At 33.4% G+C, this 17,790-nt stretch overlaps 3 protein-coding genes across 6 annotated transcripts; 2 read left to right on the forward strand and 1 right to left on the reverse strand.

The window, feature by feature from the left end:
* Positions 1-1,387: 1,387 nt before the first annotated feature.
* Positions 1,388-3,443, reverse strand: Dtwd2 (DTW domain containing 2). Its single transcript, XM_088228345.1, has 2 exons — positions 3,193-3,443; positions 1,388-3,092 (listed from the first exon to the last, which is right to left on the reverse strand). The coding sequence occupies exons 1-2, from the start codon at positions 3,270-3,272 to the stop codon at positions 2,411-2,413; spliced, it is 762 nt and encodes a 253-aa protein (XP_088084471.1). The 5' UTR covers positions 3,273-3,443; the 3' UTR covers positions 1,388-2,410.
* Positions 3,444-3,502: 59 nt separating this feature from the next.
* On the forward strand, positions 3,503-9,497 carry LOC148280459 (uncharacterized). 4 transcript variants are annotated; one of them, XM_088228331.1, is made up of 6 exons: positions 3,504-3,968; positions 4,442-4,504; positions 4,713-4,802; positions 5,354-5,428; positions 6,549-6,715; positions 8,973-9,497. In XM_088228331.1, the coding sequence occupies exons 1-6, from the start codon at positions 3,725-3,727 to the stop codon at positions 8,985-8,987; spliced, it is 654 nt and encodes a 217-aa protein (XP_088084457.1). In that variant the 5' UTR covers positions 3,504-3,724; the 3' UTR covers positions 8,988-9,497. The 4 variants fall into 4 exon arrangements, 1 of the variants encoding a protein (XP_088084457.1); XR_015822598.1 differs by lacking the exon at positions 4,442-4,504 and having other exon boundaries at positions 3,503-3,968; XR_015822597.1 differs by lacking the exons at positions 4,442-4,504; positions 8,973-9,497 and having other exon boundaries at positions 3,503-3,968; positions 6,549-7,624.
* Positions 9,498-9,799: 302 nt separating this feature from the next.
* Positions 9,800-15,373, forward strand: Tmem63 (transmembrane protein 63). The gene has a single exon (XM_088228330.1). It carries the CDS (start codon positions 9,896-9,898, stop codon positions 12,125-12,127), a length of 2,232 nt encoding a protein of 743 aa, XP_088084456.1. The 5' UTR covers positions 9,800-9,895; the 3' UTR covers positions 12,128-15,373.
* The last annotated feature ends 2,417 nt before the right edge of the window (positions 15,374-17,790 follow it).

Here is a 17,790-nt window from a genome sequence, read left to right on the forward strand (position 1 = left end):
CCACTTAAACCAGTCAATGGCAGGTCATAAGCCCAGTAAATGCCTAGACTTCTATACTGCCTTTTCAAAAATGTCTTCTCTCCCTGATGCAATAAATATGATTTTGTTTAATTTGAAACATGTATATTTCTTATTGTCCTGTGTTCGGGCAGATGAAAAATACACATCTGCGCATGAAATAGAACCAGAACCCTAAACAAGGTCTTGCTACTCTCAGGTGAAAAATGCTTAAAAAGAAAATCGAGTGTAGACAAGTTTGCCTTGTTTGTAGTAGTTGGCATGTTCGCCTATTATTGTTGAAGTCCTGGGTTCGATTCTTGGCAGAATGCAGGTTTTTAAGATGTTTCTTCCTAATTTTTTGGACTGGCACTTGGGCCCCAATTGCAATGGGAAGTTAACGTGTATCTTCAATTTTATCTACAAAGTAAAATTAAGTTTTCTGTATGAAAATCAGAATATGCGTACATTTTTTTCTTCTCAACATTTTCAATTATAGGTTACCAACGAAGATACTTTAAATGTTCATGCAAATATACTCATTTTCATACACAAATATCGTTTTTTTTATAGACAGTCGAAGAAAACTCTGTTAACTTTCCATTGTAATCGGGGCCCCGAAGTGTATAGCAAATGATGGAGATACGCTGGATTTGGTGTTGCAATGTAGTGCCCTGTGCTCCACCGGACGCAATAGGGGAAACGACTTCTCTTTTTAAAAACATAAATATTCAATTTTTCTTTTATGTTTTTCCTGTTAAATTCACTATCTTTAAATAATCAAAATAAAATGTATTTCAATACATTGGGTATCAATGTACCTAACTTAAATCTAAATTTCAAGAGGCGTAATCTGCAAATCAAACTACCGATTAATTTTAATATAAAAATTAGACACGATATTTCTAGTTACAGTACAGTCTCTATAATCCAAACAATAAAAAACCAAACATCAAAGAGCGTGTAAACTAAGGCACCCTGAAAAATCTGCAATAGCGGAACAATTCATACATTAAAACCTTTCAAACCAAAGATTTTGCATAAATCTAGAAATTACAGTGCACGCATAATTAATGAGGCAATTGAAATACACAAACTCCCCAACTAACATAAACAAAAACGGCAGGCTGAAATTAAACTCAACATGGTTTCCGGAACTACACACTACAAAAATGATATGGAATATGCCTACTGCCGATTGCGACATGGTACAAATTACTAGTACATAAACACATTTTTTTTCTATTAAGCACACAGTTTACCCTGAAGATGGCTCCTGCAATGGTAGCTGAAATGTCAGAACGAATCCAACATACACGGGATCACCCAAAAAAAGATACATATTAATTAAAAACTGAGTGTTCGGTTTCACAAATGAAATAAAACACACTTTTTGCATATTGTTCATCAATAAGATTTTTTTATTCAACAGTGATATACACGTGATATAAGGCATTGTAGGTATATTATAATAATGTTCTTGATATTTGTTAAATCTGGATTTTTTTTCTGATGAAGTACCTCCTGCATCATCCTGATATGCTTTATCACGCAATTGGCGCAAAACCATAATCTACTCGGGTTCCACATTGTTTCGCCTGCTAACTCTAAACAAGTGTTAAAACTAGAAATAGCATCTTTATTTTCGACCGTGTTAGGTGTTCTTGTTCTTGTATAATGCTATAATTTTCTCTCAATGCATTCTTAACAATTTCATCATCAGTCCATTCATTATCTCAGAACTTTTCTTCGTATCCATTCCGGTAACCCATGCTTGAACTTCTGGATCCTTTATATAATCTACTAAATTGAGTGATGCATCAATGGTAAATATCTTCATATCTCAGAATCGGAATCCACATCCATATCCTTTCTGAACTCAATCCGTGTTGGCCAAACTTTCTGTTACAATTTTTAATTAGATTAGGAGTAGCTTTCTCTCAACATTCTGTCAAATCGTACACTACATAACATAAATAGTTTTTTTCAAGGATAGATTCGTCCCAACTCGACACAGGACTTTTTGTCGCATAGAGTTGGGACTTAAGCCTCAAAAAATGTGTAATAAACTGTAAGTAAATAAATTAATATGATGCTATCTTCTTCACCAACAATTTTCAAAATAAGTTTTTTGCAATATGAAATTTTCACCGCCTGAATAACCTTTTGGATCTATGGGCTGCACGAGTGCAGTTTAGTTTGTAGGAAGAAACATGGCTGTAATTAATTTGTCCATCTATTACAGTTTGTATGTTGAGGAGGATTATTGAGTAACAATGAGGCTTTTGGAGAGAGCTTTAGTTCTTTCAAATGAATGTGAAGGGTTAGGGTATCCTCACCCTTCACCCGATCCTATGGTTCGGATTACTGGAGGTTCAGATTACAGAGGCTATACTGTATTAAATTTTACCTCTCATTCTGTTGATATTTCATTTATTTCTGTGGATTTTAAAAGTTTCGATAACCTCTTTCCAATCAGTTTAGGATAAGTGTTATTTTTAATTCGAAACTCTTTAGACTGATGTGTTACAGCTCCATTGTTTAATTGAAATTCACAAAGTCTATGTAATGGTTGCACCAACACTTCTCTATAAATGTTATTATTTTCTAAATAAGCTAAAGCTTCGGCTCCAGTTTCTAACGTACTAAGGCAGCCATCAGTCGGTTGTGTTCTGATGATATAACTGCTAGTTTCAAATGTAACTAATTTAATTTGTTTAATATTATGAAGTAAGGGACTTGATGCGTAAATGGCCTTAGCCTGCGGCCACGTCCCATCAATAAGTACAATATTATAACTATGTGCACATTTGCCGACTGGTTCGAGGCTTCTGATATCAACAGAATCTGGACTCGGGTAAAGCAAAATAGTATTGGCTGATGTCAATATTTCGGCCAAACACTCATGTTTTGGTAGTGGAAATTTTTTCCCTTTAAATGTGAGACATTTTCCATCTGTTAAACCCAAATTCAACATTGGTGCTGTCCTTAAACTGCGTCGTTCTTCTGCGGGATGCTGAAGTAAGATGAGACGACTCGAAGGGTGTAATGGCTCCGGTGGTAGAGCGGAGCACCAGCAAACGACACTGGGCCGGCTGAAATTAAAGTCGGTAAATAAATATAGGTACTGATTAAAATTTTATTAGCAGAATATAAAGCACTGATACTCGTTGATATAAAGGTTGTTTTACTTACGAACACTGTGGACATATATTTCTCATTTTTGGAGGATCCGCTGGAATATTACAAATATCTTGCCAAACTTCTTCGTCCATTATTTTCGCTAAAATATATTGTTATAATGTTTACAATCAGTATATTTTTTACAAATAGTAGTTGAATACTTGATTTTTAAATTTTGACAGAACAGAATTAGGTTAGTAATTTGTAACTTAAAACACACTATTGCATTTTTAAGAGCAGCTAAAACCGTGTTCGTTCTTTCTCCAATCAGTTATTATTACAAATGGCAGCACTGTATGTTGTGACAGATGCTGTCATTGTCATCAGGCAGTTTTCAGCCAATACAAGACTTTCTAGTCATTCTTCCGATGCCGCACAAGCCACTTGCTAGTAAATCAATACAGTTTGTGGCGCAACTGTCGGCGGCGTGTGCCCAGCCACGCCGTGCCGGCCGGCGTCCTTCTAGACGAACCGCCAATTTATCCGTTTCCATTCGAAATCGCTGTCACACTGCTCTCTGTGTTTTTACACTTTTTTCTTCGAAATGCCGAGTTGTTGCGTACCGAATTGTAATTCTACGAAAAAACTACATCGTTTTCCGAAACGATATCCACATTTATTTAAAGAATGGATCAATCGTGTTCAAAGTCCCAAATTTATGAATTTATCAGATGACGAAATTAATCGACTTTGTTTTGTGTGCATTAAACACTTCAACGCATTCAACTTTAGCCAATACAATGACATCCAGCTTTTATTGTGCTCTGTGCCTACCATTGGATTGCCAGGTAAATTGCATGATATTTCATACATAATTATTTCAAGAATTTGTCTCATGTTGCACGTTTATTTGTCCTGTTTGTCTGCCCTGCAAATTTTTATTGACAATCTTTACAACTCATAGGGAAAGCATACTTTTATTAATCTGGACCCATTTTACAATGAAAGTTATTAGTATTTCTGCAAGAAAAATATATGTACGACTCAGGTTGGCTTTCCACTGTAATTGCACCTTGTTTATCTGTCTTGTGTCTATACAATTGCAAGTCTGCTTTTGGAATGTGGTGTTTGTGATTTGTCTTACAGTTGGTTAATCGGGTTATTATGTATCTACAAAGTTGGCGTAGTGCCTTTTCCTGCAACTTCCGACATTTTTATTTGGTCATTATTTACAAACAATTACCAGGGTGGCATGGTGTGTATACAATTTTAGGGATGTGCTTTTGCAATGTGGTGTTGGTAATTTGTATTATTTTTACAGGGTTTAACAAGTCACCATCCAAAGAAAATAGTTTTCATTATTTACTTGGTGAACAGAGTTCGGGTATGTATTTCTATAATTTTCACATTTCCTTACACCCCTTCTTTCAGACATGTACAATCTCATTTATTATATTGTCGTTATGGTCGTGGCATGGTGTGTTTTCAATTGTATTCGTTCAAGCCTTACTCGATCTTTCAAGGTTTTTCCTGAAGTTCTTGCATTATGTTATCTGGTATGATGTTCATTTTATTTTTATTGTGAATTACAGTAGGCATAGCTGTTACTGAAGAACACCCCTGTGCACTCCCGGAAGGCGTTGCCAGTTGCAGTGGTACGACTTTCATCCAACCTATTTCTGGTTTGTAGTAATATTTTTTTTATTTTTGTAATAAAAATTTACAAACATACATATTTATATATAAGAAAAAGAGAAACATCTTTGTTTCTTTGTTAAAAAGAAAAAAATAATAAACAATACATATAAATTCAGGAGAGTTCAGCGTGTGTAAGAGTTAATGGGAGATTTACATCTTGGTTTGCGATCTCAAAAGGCGTGAAACAGGGATGTGTAATGTCACTATGGTTGTTTAATCTTTACATTTTTCTATTAATTTTATACATTTTCTGCAAATTGAGAAATGCCGTTTTTGTGATCGACCAAGACTACATCGTCTGAGCGTGGGCCGTTCCTTTTTTAATTATTAAAAAGTTTATAGCACATATATATCGTATGACATGACCATGAAAGTGACCCTCTCAGTTGAAACAAATTTCTGACCCATAATTTTCTCCAGCAAATCGGCATATTAAAGCTGTTTGTGTTTTCAAAGAACTTAAAATGTATACATACAGTTACTTGTCCGACTCATTGACACATTGTCACATATTACTAATTAATAATGTTTTTAGATATCAACGCTGATGACATATCAGGCCCACTGCATATTTCTGGTCCGAGTGCACCTCAGCAGAGTACACCAAAAAGTTAGTATCAAATGACATGTATTCAATAATGCATTTTCTCTTGGTTCTTGGACAGAGAGATTTCGTTCTACATAATATCCACAGATACTTTGTTTCTATCATGTTCATGCAGTTTATGAATAATGCTAACGGATGTTTCCATGAAAATGCGACATAAATTTTTCGTCATTAAAACTTCATGAGGTGTTAAAAAACATTAAGTGGTTAAGACGCTTGAATTACGCACGGAAGGTTCCGGGTTCGATTCCCGGAGAGAACACAAAATTATAATATGATTTTTCTGTAATTGATCACTGTAATGGGCCCTCTTGTCCTGCTGTGGTGCAATTTTTATATTATTTATTATCGGGAATCAAAAAAATTACCTAATTGAATTATTGTTTTTATGAAATTTTTCCTTAATCGTTGTTCAATGTACAGTGATATACAGAATACAGATGCATTAGTGTGCAATTTGTACAATCTTTGGGAGTCGTCGTCTTCACAATATATATAATGTTATCCTGAGTTCCTATCTGACCTCTCCAAAATCAGCGTCCCATTCCCTATTACTATTTAAACTCTTTTGTTCCCACCCAATAATAATATATTAAAAAATTTATGTAAATATGTAGCTATAAATGGTATTAAGTTGTAAATAAGTTTTATATTATGTAAAATGTATGTAATATTAAATACTAACATGCTAACTTGTATGTATAGTACTAACACATGTGTAAATATTTAAATAAGTTAATCTCAAACTTGACACTGGCTAGAACACCTCAGTTAGGAGTGAAAAAAGCCAATAAAAAACTAAAGAAGATATACAGAATAAATATTTTTTTACATTATATAGATAAAACACATTGAAAAAGACTCAATTATGACGTTAGTATCCGTTGAATTACCCTAATACTACTCAAATTTATTAAAGATATAAAATACAATGAACTTCAACCAAGAACTTTCATTAACAAACTGCTAGTATTTCTGCTAGAACCAACTGCTAGTATTTCTTTTTGCTTATTTCCAAACAGCATCCCTTTACATTTTATCATTCTTTGCAATAATAGTTAGGCATTCATTATATTATGATGTTGGGACCCTTAATGCATCATTATGAAATATTATATTACAGGACGAAAATATGACCACATCTTGAAGGATGTAAATGAAACCCAATCTCAAAATTTAACACCCAGGAAAAGGAAGCTTTACAAGAAATGTTTGCAGTTTAAAAAGGCTAGAAGAAACATGGAGATGAAGATTAGAAAGATGGAACTCAAATTAAACAAAGAGCGCCATGTATCCTTTAAAAATAAATTAAATAAAATCACATACCGTTTTTTTAAGTCTCAATTGAGGCTTCAGAAACGGACAAAACAGGGCCGTAGATATACAACTAACGATAAGGTTTTTGCATTGTCATTAATGAAGCAGGGCTATAAAAGTTATAAATATATTTCAAGCATATTTTCCTTACCATCCAGAAAAACATTGATGACAATGCTAAATAAAATCCCATTTAATCCTGGTACCAATTTGCATATAAACATTTGGAAGAGGTCGCCCAAAATCTTTCTGCTAAAGCTCGAATATGCTCTTTGATGTTTGACGAGATGTCAATTAGTCAGAATTTAATGTACAAAAAACATAAAGATTTTATTGAGGGATTCCAAGACTTGGGTGAAGGAAAACGTACTCCAGCTTTTGCTGATCACGTTTGTGTTTTTATGCTACAGGGTTTATATAATAAATGGAAACAACCATTAGCATTTGTTTTTACAGGAGGACCCATTAAATCTTCAGATTTGGTTGTTATCTTAAAATCAATAATCTCAAATATCTTTCGTAGCAATTTGGAATTAGTTTCAATAATTTGTGACCAAGGTAGCTCAAATGTTGGTGCAATAAATATCCTGAAACAGGAAACCCGTGAATTGTACCTTCGGGGTGGTACTGAATGTAGAGTTCACGGGTTTGAAATTGAAGGCCATGAAATTGTACAAATGTTTGATGTGCCACATCTTTTGAAGGGATTTAGAAATAATATGCTAGTAAAAGATGTACATTTTGTTCAAAATTCTGTATCAAAAATAGCAAAGTGGTCCCATATTGTACAATCATACACATACGATCAAGCAAGAGGGGAAGACTTTTTCCAAATGCACAAATTAACCGATAGTCATATTTTCCCCGACAAACTAAGAAAAATGAAGGTCAAGGTTGCTGCTCAGGTATTCAGCAGGACAGTAGGAACTACCATGAAATCTTTGGCAGATACTGTGGATGATATTGACAATGGGGCATCACAGACTGCTGATCTTATCTTATTTATAAATAAACTTTTCGACAGTTTAAATGGCAGTTCTCTCAATGCTAATAGTATTATTTGTAAATACCGTTGTGGAGTCAGATTAACATCTCCCCACTGGAAATTTTGGCAGGAAGCTATTTCCATCTTAAAATCAGTAAAATTTGTAGATTCCAAAAACCAAAAAATATCAGTACCACCTACAGTGCGTAACTGGATTACAACTTTGGAAGCAATATCATATTTGAGTAATAAATTACTTACATGTTATAAATTTACTTTTGTGCTTCCACGTAACCTTAACCAAGACCCCATTGAAAACTTTTTTGGCATGGTAAGAAGTCAGGGTGCACGTAACATAAACCCCTCTAGTTCAAATTTTATAGATGCTTTTAAGTCGCTTCTCATATCAAACTTATCTCATACTCACTCCATTGGAGCAAATTGTGAAAATGATGACGGTGAAATTTTAGATTCATTAAAACTTTTTTTAACATCGGACATCGAAGTACAGGAACAATTTCATGTTGATGATCACTCCTTACCAACAAGTTCTTCAAGACAGAAAAGTAGTCAATATGTTGCGGTTTGTAAATATATAGCTGGTTATGTGGCAAAACGGGCTTTATCTAAATTTGGATCTTGTTGTGAATGTAGACTGGATCTTAAATCTGAAACACAGTTACCGGGGCATAGTTTAATAACTTCTAGGGCATGTGGTCCAAATACTTTAATCCACCCAACAATCAAAATCTATAAAGTTTTTAATACCATTGTCAATCACTGCAAAAATAATTTACCGACTATTTGCCATAAGTTTCATGTTATGTCGAGTTTGAAGGAAATAGTACTATCTAAATTAAATTCAGCATGTTTATCTTGTCCAGCACATAGAGGCCACCTTTTTGATTTTATTGTTAACTTAGTATTGCAATTATATATTTTTTCTTGGTTTAAACAAATTAACTTTCTATTAACTGGGCGAAAAAAATTAGAGTCTTGCATTGTTGATCCTCTCAAATTACAAGCTAGAAAGTGTTATAATAAAAGACTTAAGAATAAGAAGCGCAGACAATAGAGTAGATACATGCATACCCTTTTCTTCTTACCTACCATATTAGCACTTCATTTCATTACTTAATAAGCTTATAAGTGCTTCCTTCCTGCTTTATTCCTAAGCAGCAGCCTAGAAATGTCAATGTGAAATAAAATAAATTATCCACCATTAATAATGTTCTTTTGTTTCAGAATGGTGATTGTTGATGCCATGGATCTTAATGTGCAGGAAGAAAATATTTTTCATCCAGGAATAGAAGGGATCCAATACTGATCACAATGCTGCACAATTTTTAAATAATACTCAATTGTTATTTTTGATAATCCAATATTAGCATATTAGCACTTCATTTTATTCTTTAGTAACCTTATAAATGCTTCCTTCCTGTTTTATTCCTAAGCAGCAGCCTAGAAATGTCAATGTGAAATAAAATAAATTATCCACCATTAATAATATTCTTTTGTTTCAGAATGGTGATTGCTGATGCCATGTCTCTTAATCTTCACGAAGAAAATATTTTTCATCCAGGAATAGCAGGGATCCAATGCTGATCACAATGCTGCACAATTTTGTTATTTTTGATAATCCAATATACTAACCACACATGTATATAATATTATTTTACGAGTGTCAGTTTTCTTTCTCGATTCTTTCTGACGCATCTAATAGAATCGAGGGATTTATTTTAACAGTAAAATAAAACTATTAAAAATGTTTTTTTAAATTTTTATTTATGTATTCCTATTCCATAATAAATTTAATGTGCAATATCAATATAAAATTGTTTTTTTAAATACAGGACAGAAAAATTAAATTGCGTGCTAATACTTGTATTTAATTAAGCAATTTTGTATTGATATTGTACAATAAATATCAATATACGATGCAACGTAGTGATTTGAATTTACGCGCCATCGTCAAAGCTTCTTGTATGCCACACTAGAGAACGCTGCGATCGACGCCCAAAGTGCTTAGATATAGTACCATAGTTTCCTATCTAAAGATATCTGTAATCTGTGATTGTCATTATGTGTGTCATCTGCGAATACTGATACAATATTTTATTTCCTAAAATTATTTTCGTTCATGTCTAAAGATAATTATTATTCCCATAATGGATACATTTGACAGCATATTCTACAGTAGGAATTATGCTCCCAATCCAGACAACTGTATGACAAATCCGAAACACAACGCAACGGTAATTATTACTAATGTATACGAAGGCATTCCGGAAACTCTCACTTTAAATGTTGTGAGTTGGCTTTGTCTTTTGCTGCTGTTCGCTGGATTGCGGCGAACTGCTTGGAATTACGGACGTCTTGCTCTCGTTCATCAAACTAACAAATGGACCCATCTTTTTTACAATCATTGCGAAGGGGAGGTTTCCTCGGAAGCTGAATCCGGTGTAGATTCCCTGGCACATATTGACGCGCAGTACTGTTCATGGATTCCGGCAATTTTCAAGCTATCGAGAGAGCAAATCAAGGCGCGATGCGGCCCTGATGCAGTGCATTACCTATCCTTTCAAAGGCATCTTATTACTCTAACGTGCTTTATAACATTAGTGTCTCTCGCTATAATTCTACCCATAAACTTTCACGGCACGCTAGAAGGAGATAAGAAAACATTTGGCCATACAACTATCAGCAATTTGGAACCCACATCGTCCTGGCTATGGGTACATGCGATTATTGGATTTTCGTATCTGCCAATATCTATTTTACTGATGAAAAGATGCACGGGAAGAAAACCTCCCCCGGATTATGCCACCAGAACCTTGATGATAACAAACATTTCCAAACCGGATAGAAATGTGGTTACCATTAAAACATACTTGAAACAATTGTTTCCCGAAGTCGGGATCCTGGATGTGCAGTTGGCTCACAATACACGGAAGTTAACCAAACTCGACAACAAGCGGGAAGTTGCTGCTCAGGCCAAATCGTTTTCTGAGGTTTATTTGAGAAGAACTGGGAAACATATTACGGTCAAGCCTAAATTGTGCGGAGAACCTGTCGACGGTATTGAATATTACTCTACAGAAGAGCATAGACTGTCTTCGGAGACCGAAAGAAGGAAGGCCAAGGCACTGTATGAACCGCTCGGCATAGCTTTCATTACAGTTTCCTCTCATCAGGAAGTGGAACACATCATAACGCAGTTTAGGCCGAGCTCCTTCCGTGACTGGCTCCTTAATCGTGCTCCCGCTCCTACGGATATCTTTTGGGAGAACTTAAATATCGACCCTGGTGTGTGGTACACTAAAGCATTTTTTGTGAATCTTTCTTTATTCATTGTTTTATTTTTCCTTAGTACTCCTGCGATCATTGTGAACACCATCGATGCCTTCAATGTTGAACCCGGTGTTATAAAAAAAATAAGTCCTTTGATTTCTGAATTCTTGCCTACCCTTCTTCTCTGGACGATGGCGGCACTTCTTCCCGTAATTGTTTCGTATTCTGATCAGTGGCTCTCCCATTGGACTCGCTCCCAACAAACGTATTCTATAATGATGAAAACATTTATTTTCTTATTAATGATGACACTTATATTACCTTCCCTGGGTTTGACTAGTATACAAGCATTTCTGGAATGGACTATCCAACCTGAAAACAGCACCTATAGGTGGGAATGTGTGTTCCTTCCGGACAAAGGTGCTTTCTTCGTCAATTATGTCATCACTTCTGCTTTTATAGGTACAGCACTAGAACTCATTCGCTTCCCAGAACTTTTCATGTACGTTTGGTACATTTGTTTGATAAAATCGAAAGCTGAAAAAGCGTCACTTCAAAAAGCTATTTTGCATGAATTCCCTTTTGGTGTACATTATGCTTGGACCCTTGTAGTTTTTACCATAACTACCGTTTACAGTGTAGCTTGTCCACTTATCACGCCATTCGGGATGGTTTATTTAATGCTGAAACATTTTGGTGACAAGCACAACCTTTATTTTGCATATGGTTCCAGTGATATGAGTGGCGTCGATGGAGGAAAGATACACGCAACTGCAGTTCGCCTTGTTAGAATTTCTGTCTTGCTTCTACAGATCAGTATGGCCGCACTTGCGGGCCTACGTGGGGGAATGGATGGCAGAACGATCGTCCTTATTCTATTCACACTGGTCACCTTGGGTATGTTTTTGATGCTCAGTCCTTTTCCCAACTGTAAATCTGTACCTGTTCCTCAAGAAGGTCAAATTCAAACCAATACTAAATACATTGCGCCCGTTTTGCTTAAGCCGTTGACTGGCCATCCGTCAAATATTCCTTCCATCAATGATTACGGATCATCAGATATTGGAGAATCGAGTCGTAATATTTCAAGTAATGTAATTAATATATAAACCTATTCAGTATTTATGAATTCTTTCTGATGACAGAAATATGAGTAAAAATAGACTTCATTAATTTGTAAATACTTTTAGGTTTAGCATTAGATAATAATCAGCCAACTTTCCTATTTGACACAAAATGTAGATAATAGGCTATTTCTTTTGTGCACTTGAATTCAGCATGCTTAATTAAAGCAGGGTCAATTTGATTGTTATTTTTATTTTATTCTAAAAATGTTTACCCAAGCGAGATATTATCATTCTAATTTCTGACCTTCAAAAATAATTTAATGCAAGTCATTTTACTATATATATTATTGCTTACTTCATGACTAAGGATTTTGAGTTTTTATATGCGTTTTAATTTTTTGTCCAGCTAAAATACGCGACTGGATTCTCTAAGATAAGAAACATCACCGAATATTACATTATGTGGGATATTTATTCTTTTGATCAATCTATTAAATGTTCCCTCGTCTATAAAATGTAAAATCAAATAAATATACTGGGTATAGCAAAATAATATTGGTGTGAAGTATACATTTACTTCCAATGGGATGTCAAAAACTCTGGAATTTATTCTAACAAACCCATTTTATTTTTATCTAAGACTACAGTACTTCAAAAAGCACTTATTCTTCACTGGCATTAAAAAATTATCTTACCTTATCTGGCTCTAGAAGTATTGGTTTAAAAGTCTGCTATGGATGTCAAATTAAAAAAAAAAATCAACTGGTCATTTTTTGCAACTTAAGTTTAGATTACCAATAAATTATTGCCCCTTATGTAAATATGTAGAATAATAGATTTCACTTGTAATCAACATTAATTTCTTTGCCATGACCAGTTTATATAATCCTACGCGCCAATTATTCTATATATCGCTAGCCCAAAGCAACAGTGAGATATCTCTGAAAATTAAATTCTGAGATAATCGTAATAATTTTGACTGTAAGAATGACTAAGAAAATATTTTTTTCTTTAAATTAGTAAACAAGTTTTTACTTTCCTTTCTTGCAATAGAAATAACATTTCTTTTATCTGTTTTTACTATTCTTAGCTGTGTTTGATTATACCAAGAGCTGAACACTTTCAGTACGTGTTAGATAAAAAAAATGCCTCACTCATAAAATTAAGAATAGTCCAGAAACCGCATACGCACATTAAGCAAAAGGCTACTAAACTACTCATAAATGAGTAGGTTTACATTTTTACCCATTAGTTTCTTTGTAGACGTCGCTCAGTACGCAACTCCTGATTTGAATTCAACTATGCCGTGTTGTGTCCTTTTAAAGTGTAGAAATACTGCTAGGATCTTAAAGAAACAGGATGGTATCACATTTTATGTGTGATTAGCAAACGAATGTTTAAGTAGCAAATGCATTACTTAAAAATTGAATTAATTTTCCATCTGTTAGATTGTCGAAGAAACGAAATGAAAATTTCGTTAGTGTTGCCAGGGTAGTAAATTTTTTTACCCTACTCTTTGCTCATCTAATGAAAATTAGACCTCGGATTAAACAACGCCGTGGGGGACATTTGAACCCCATTATCTTTAAAACATCAAATATTATTTAACATGATATAAAAATATCCGTTTTATGTAAAATAAAATTTGTTTTATATTTTAAGCTCAAAGTTCATTAATTCAATTACTCTTATTAAATGACCCTTTACTTATCTACTCTGTTGTGTCAATCAATGTTTCCGCGTGCACAATAGTTTTAGAGAAATGAACAGATTGCTTTTTTTTTTTTACCTTACATTTGTGATATAATTATTATTTTCATCAAGCAACATTACGCGGCGACATCATGAATGCCCGCGGCGAAAGTAGGCCATAGTGGGGGGATTATTGGACACAGTCCGATGTATTCAAATATGATTCTACGCTCCTGGACTATTCTTAATTCTATGGCATCACTATAAAACTGAATTTATTATTCAATCTACCGGGCGTATAATATTTTGCGATAAGTTCTTAGCAATATCTAGATTTAATAATCTTATATATTTATCTATATGTTATTATAATATTGTGATTTATACCATAAAATTTAACTTATATTTATTATCTAATTACATGGGCATGGAATTCTCTTTTTACCTTTTTACAAAATCTTTTAAACTTGTCACCCCTTTCTAAGCGAAAAATTCTTAACAATACTATCAATTTTTATCAAATGGCGAATGGCACACTGGATGTCCTGATTCAACTAGACTGAAAAGTATTAAAGTACCAAATAGGTGCACAAGATTGCAGTCTACCTTTTTTGTGGTGTCTGGTAGACATAATTATTTTGTAAATTCTTTAATCGTCAGACTACACCAGCTCGGAAACGAGTATGGTGAAATTGATGTGTTTCATTTTCCATTGTAAGTTTTCAAAGTAAAAAAAAAAAATGGCAATAAAATAAGAATAATTTACATAATTCAAATGCTGTAAACTTCCATTTTCTCCCTAAAATTGTTATAATTTTTCAAACACATTTAATTGTGCACCTACCTATTTTTATGCAGTATTTTATCTTTATATCTTTAAAGCATGTCATTCGATAACTTTTTTTTAAAAATGTGTATCAGATTTACATTTTATGCATAACATAATAATATTTATTATCCTTACCCTTATTTTTACCTAATAGGGCACTGAGTTTGTACACACCTTTCACTCCATATTGTTACATGTCCAAGGAAATTAATGTAAATAAATAAATGAAAAATTTAAGTGTAAAAATGTATTTGGAAAATAACCTAGAAAAAATTACCTCTTCCCCCTGAGTCAAACCTAACAATAACTGATTTTACAGTATAAAAAATAACAAATGGTCATAATAAAAGTGGAAACTAATCCGTTAATACAAAAAAAAGTGAAAATATGGTTTCTTCTATTAGGTTTGTTACACATTTTAGCTCAATAAGTTTTTACATAAAATTATTGTGTACCTAGAGTGTAATGTTAACCTTTATGTGATATCAACGTACTAATTATTTTATCACTTTATTTTGAAGTACTACTAAAACAAACATTTTGTTGTATTTAATTTATACTAAATGGAGCTACTAATGTTCTCAAAAAACCACGCTGTGAATGTATAAATAATAAAAAAAACTTTTTAATCCCGGATTTTATATTAAATTTTATGTTCCTACCTTAAATTAATTATACACACAAAAAATAATGACATGTAAATAAATTTGATGTAATAAGATCATGTACTTTTTTAATAATAAAGCATTTTGTTTGATTACTGTGAATATTTATTTTATTTAAAAATATCCAATGTATTGATAAAATTATGTACATTGTAAAAATTAATATTTAATTTTAATTATGTATAGTGTTTTTATTATTCGAATAATAAAAACACCATACATAATTCAAATTAAATATTAATTTATACAATGTACATAATTTTATCAATACATTTGATTTGATTTAGATTTAGTAGAAAATCTGAGTCAAGTATAATTGATAAGATTAAGAAAGGGTCTCTAAGATGGTTTGGTAACGTAGAACGATGGCATGATCAGTTAAACCAAAATCTTAAGTCTGGTCATTGTAACCGACCCGTTACAGGGGGGGGTGGCGGCTCCGTCTCCCTGGTTCCGTCAATCGGCCCACCCGGTGTAAATTATTTACAATTCCGCCTGCGCGTCCGGAACAGTCATGTCAAAAGTAGACAGAACCGAAGGGCATGTATGACAATATGTATGTATATATCAGAAGCTAGGAATGTTTGCCAGGATAGATGTGTGTAGCCGTTCATTCTCTCTGCCTACCCCTACGGAGAAATGGCATGATGGTAGTAGTAGTTCATTTGCTTTGATTTAGCTACTCCGGCCTAGGGGCCCCTGACCAAAAAAATTAAACTTTTATAAAAATGCTAACAATTTACCAGATTTTATTCAAAAGTATTTTATGAAATGCATTTTTGTCTGGGTTTATTTTTAAAGGTGGCTTGAAACTTATTATTACAACAAACCTGGCCGCCAGGGGGCCCGAGCCTTCAGGGGGCCCGAGCTCGACAGGCTCTTAGTTAAAAACTGTCATAACAGCAAAGTGAAATAGCAGTGTTTAGTATTAGATACTTATTTACCCGGGAGGCTCAACCTCCTGAAGGGCCCTGGAGATAAACTGAAAATTTGTTTGATTTTATTTTAAAATACAGATTTTTTCTCATGTTCAAAATTAGTGATAATCCAATGTCCTGAACCATTTATCGGTTAAAATCAAATTTATGTAAAATAATTCAATCTTGTGTGGCTGTGGTGTAACACAACCCTCGTATTAATTAAAATGATGAAGTTGTATTTTTGTAATCTTTAAATGGACATTTTCACACCGGATTTGGAAAGTAAAATTTGTATAAATATGCTGGATTTTAATACAAAAAATATTTACCCTTGCTATGCGAAGAATAATTATCCGGGTGAAAGTGAAGACAATACCACAATAAATCTGTTTTACTGCATAAGAAAGAGCATGGGAATAGAGCTTATAACAAAGAAGACATAGGCACTGTTCTGTGGCTATTTGTGTAAAAGAAACAAAAACAAAAGAAGAAATTTGTTAAATCTGGCTTTGACTCCAGTGAGGGCTTGTTCGATTTATCTCTATTCTTGTCGAAGCGCTTAAGTATTACATCATTCCCTTTCTTATTGTAATAATAAAAATAAAGAAATATTTTAGTGTAAGAAGCACATTTTTTAAATAAATATTTTGTGTCAACTGTGTCAGGAATTGAACCCGAGACCTCTTGCATGGTAGGCAAATGCGGTGACCATTTGACGGAGAATTATGTATTAACAATGTTAAAATTGAAAATCAAAGGAATAAGTATTAATTCTCATAATGATATGGAAGCGTAAACATTGGCAAAGTGATAAATGTTGCAGTGTGAAAGGTAAAAAATCACTTTAACTGGTCATACATACTGCGAATTGCCACGACGTTCTGTGAAGTTTAAAATAAGATAGTGACTATTCTTTAAAGTAATAATACGCTACTAGCTAATAAATAGCCCTCCCATACGGACAAAAACCATTCTATGATTATCAACCACGAAGTTAGCTACTGTTTATAGATATACAAAAGATATTCAAGCGCAAACCAAAATTGTCCCATTATTGTTGTTAAATTAAAAATCGAACAAAAAAATTGCAATGCTTTTGTTGTATGCAATAGAGCTAAAGGGCTTCTCTAGCAAATTATTACTCTAAGGGCAATTCGATGTCCATTATGTGTAAATATTTTATTTTAAGTTTTTACTTTTTTTTTTTCTTGTTAAATGTTAGTCTTTTTTTTCTCGCTCTTTATTAGTTAGCAGTATTAGATAAATAGAATTGTATGTCTTTTTATAAGTAAAGGTCTTCACTTACAAGCCATGTAAATTGGCTTCATGTGCCTCATAGCTAAAAATATATATTGGGTACCTTTATTGTATTACAATAATATTATTATGTTTGTTTTAAATAAATTTTAAAAAAGTGTTTTTCTATAAGCCACACGAAGATCTATCTCGGGTTTAAATCCCGGCAAGGTTCACAGAAATATTAATTTAATATATGGTTTTTCACTGCAATCTGATCATCTTACCTTTGTGAATATTACAAATTAAATTAGGTGCAGATAATGGAATGATGATGCAGAGATATATCTCGATAACGCCCTG

Source organism: Micrasema longulum, unplaced genomic scaffold (genome assembly GCF_059751315.1).
Source record: "Micrasema longulum isolate JH-2025_06_02 unplaced genomic scaffold, ASM5975131v1 h1tg000578l, whole genome shotgun sequence".
NCBI classification, from domain to species: Eukaryota; Metazoa; Arthropoda; class Insecta; order Trichoptera; family Brachycentridae; genus Micrasema; species Micrasema longulum.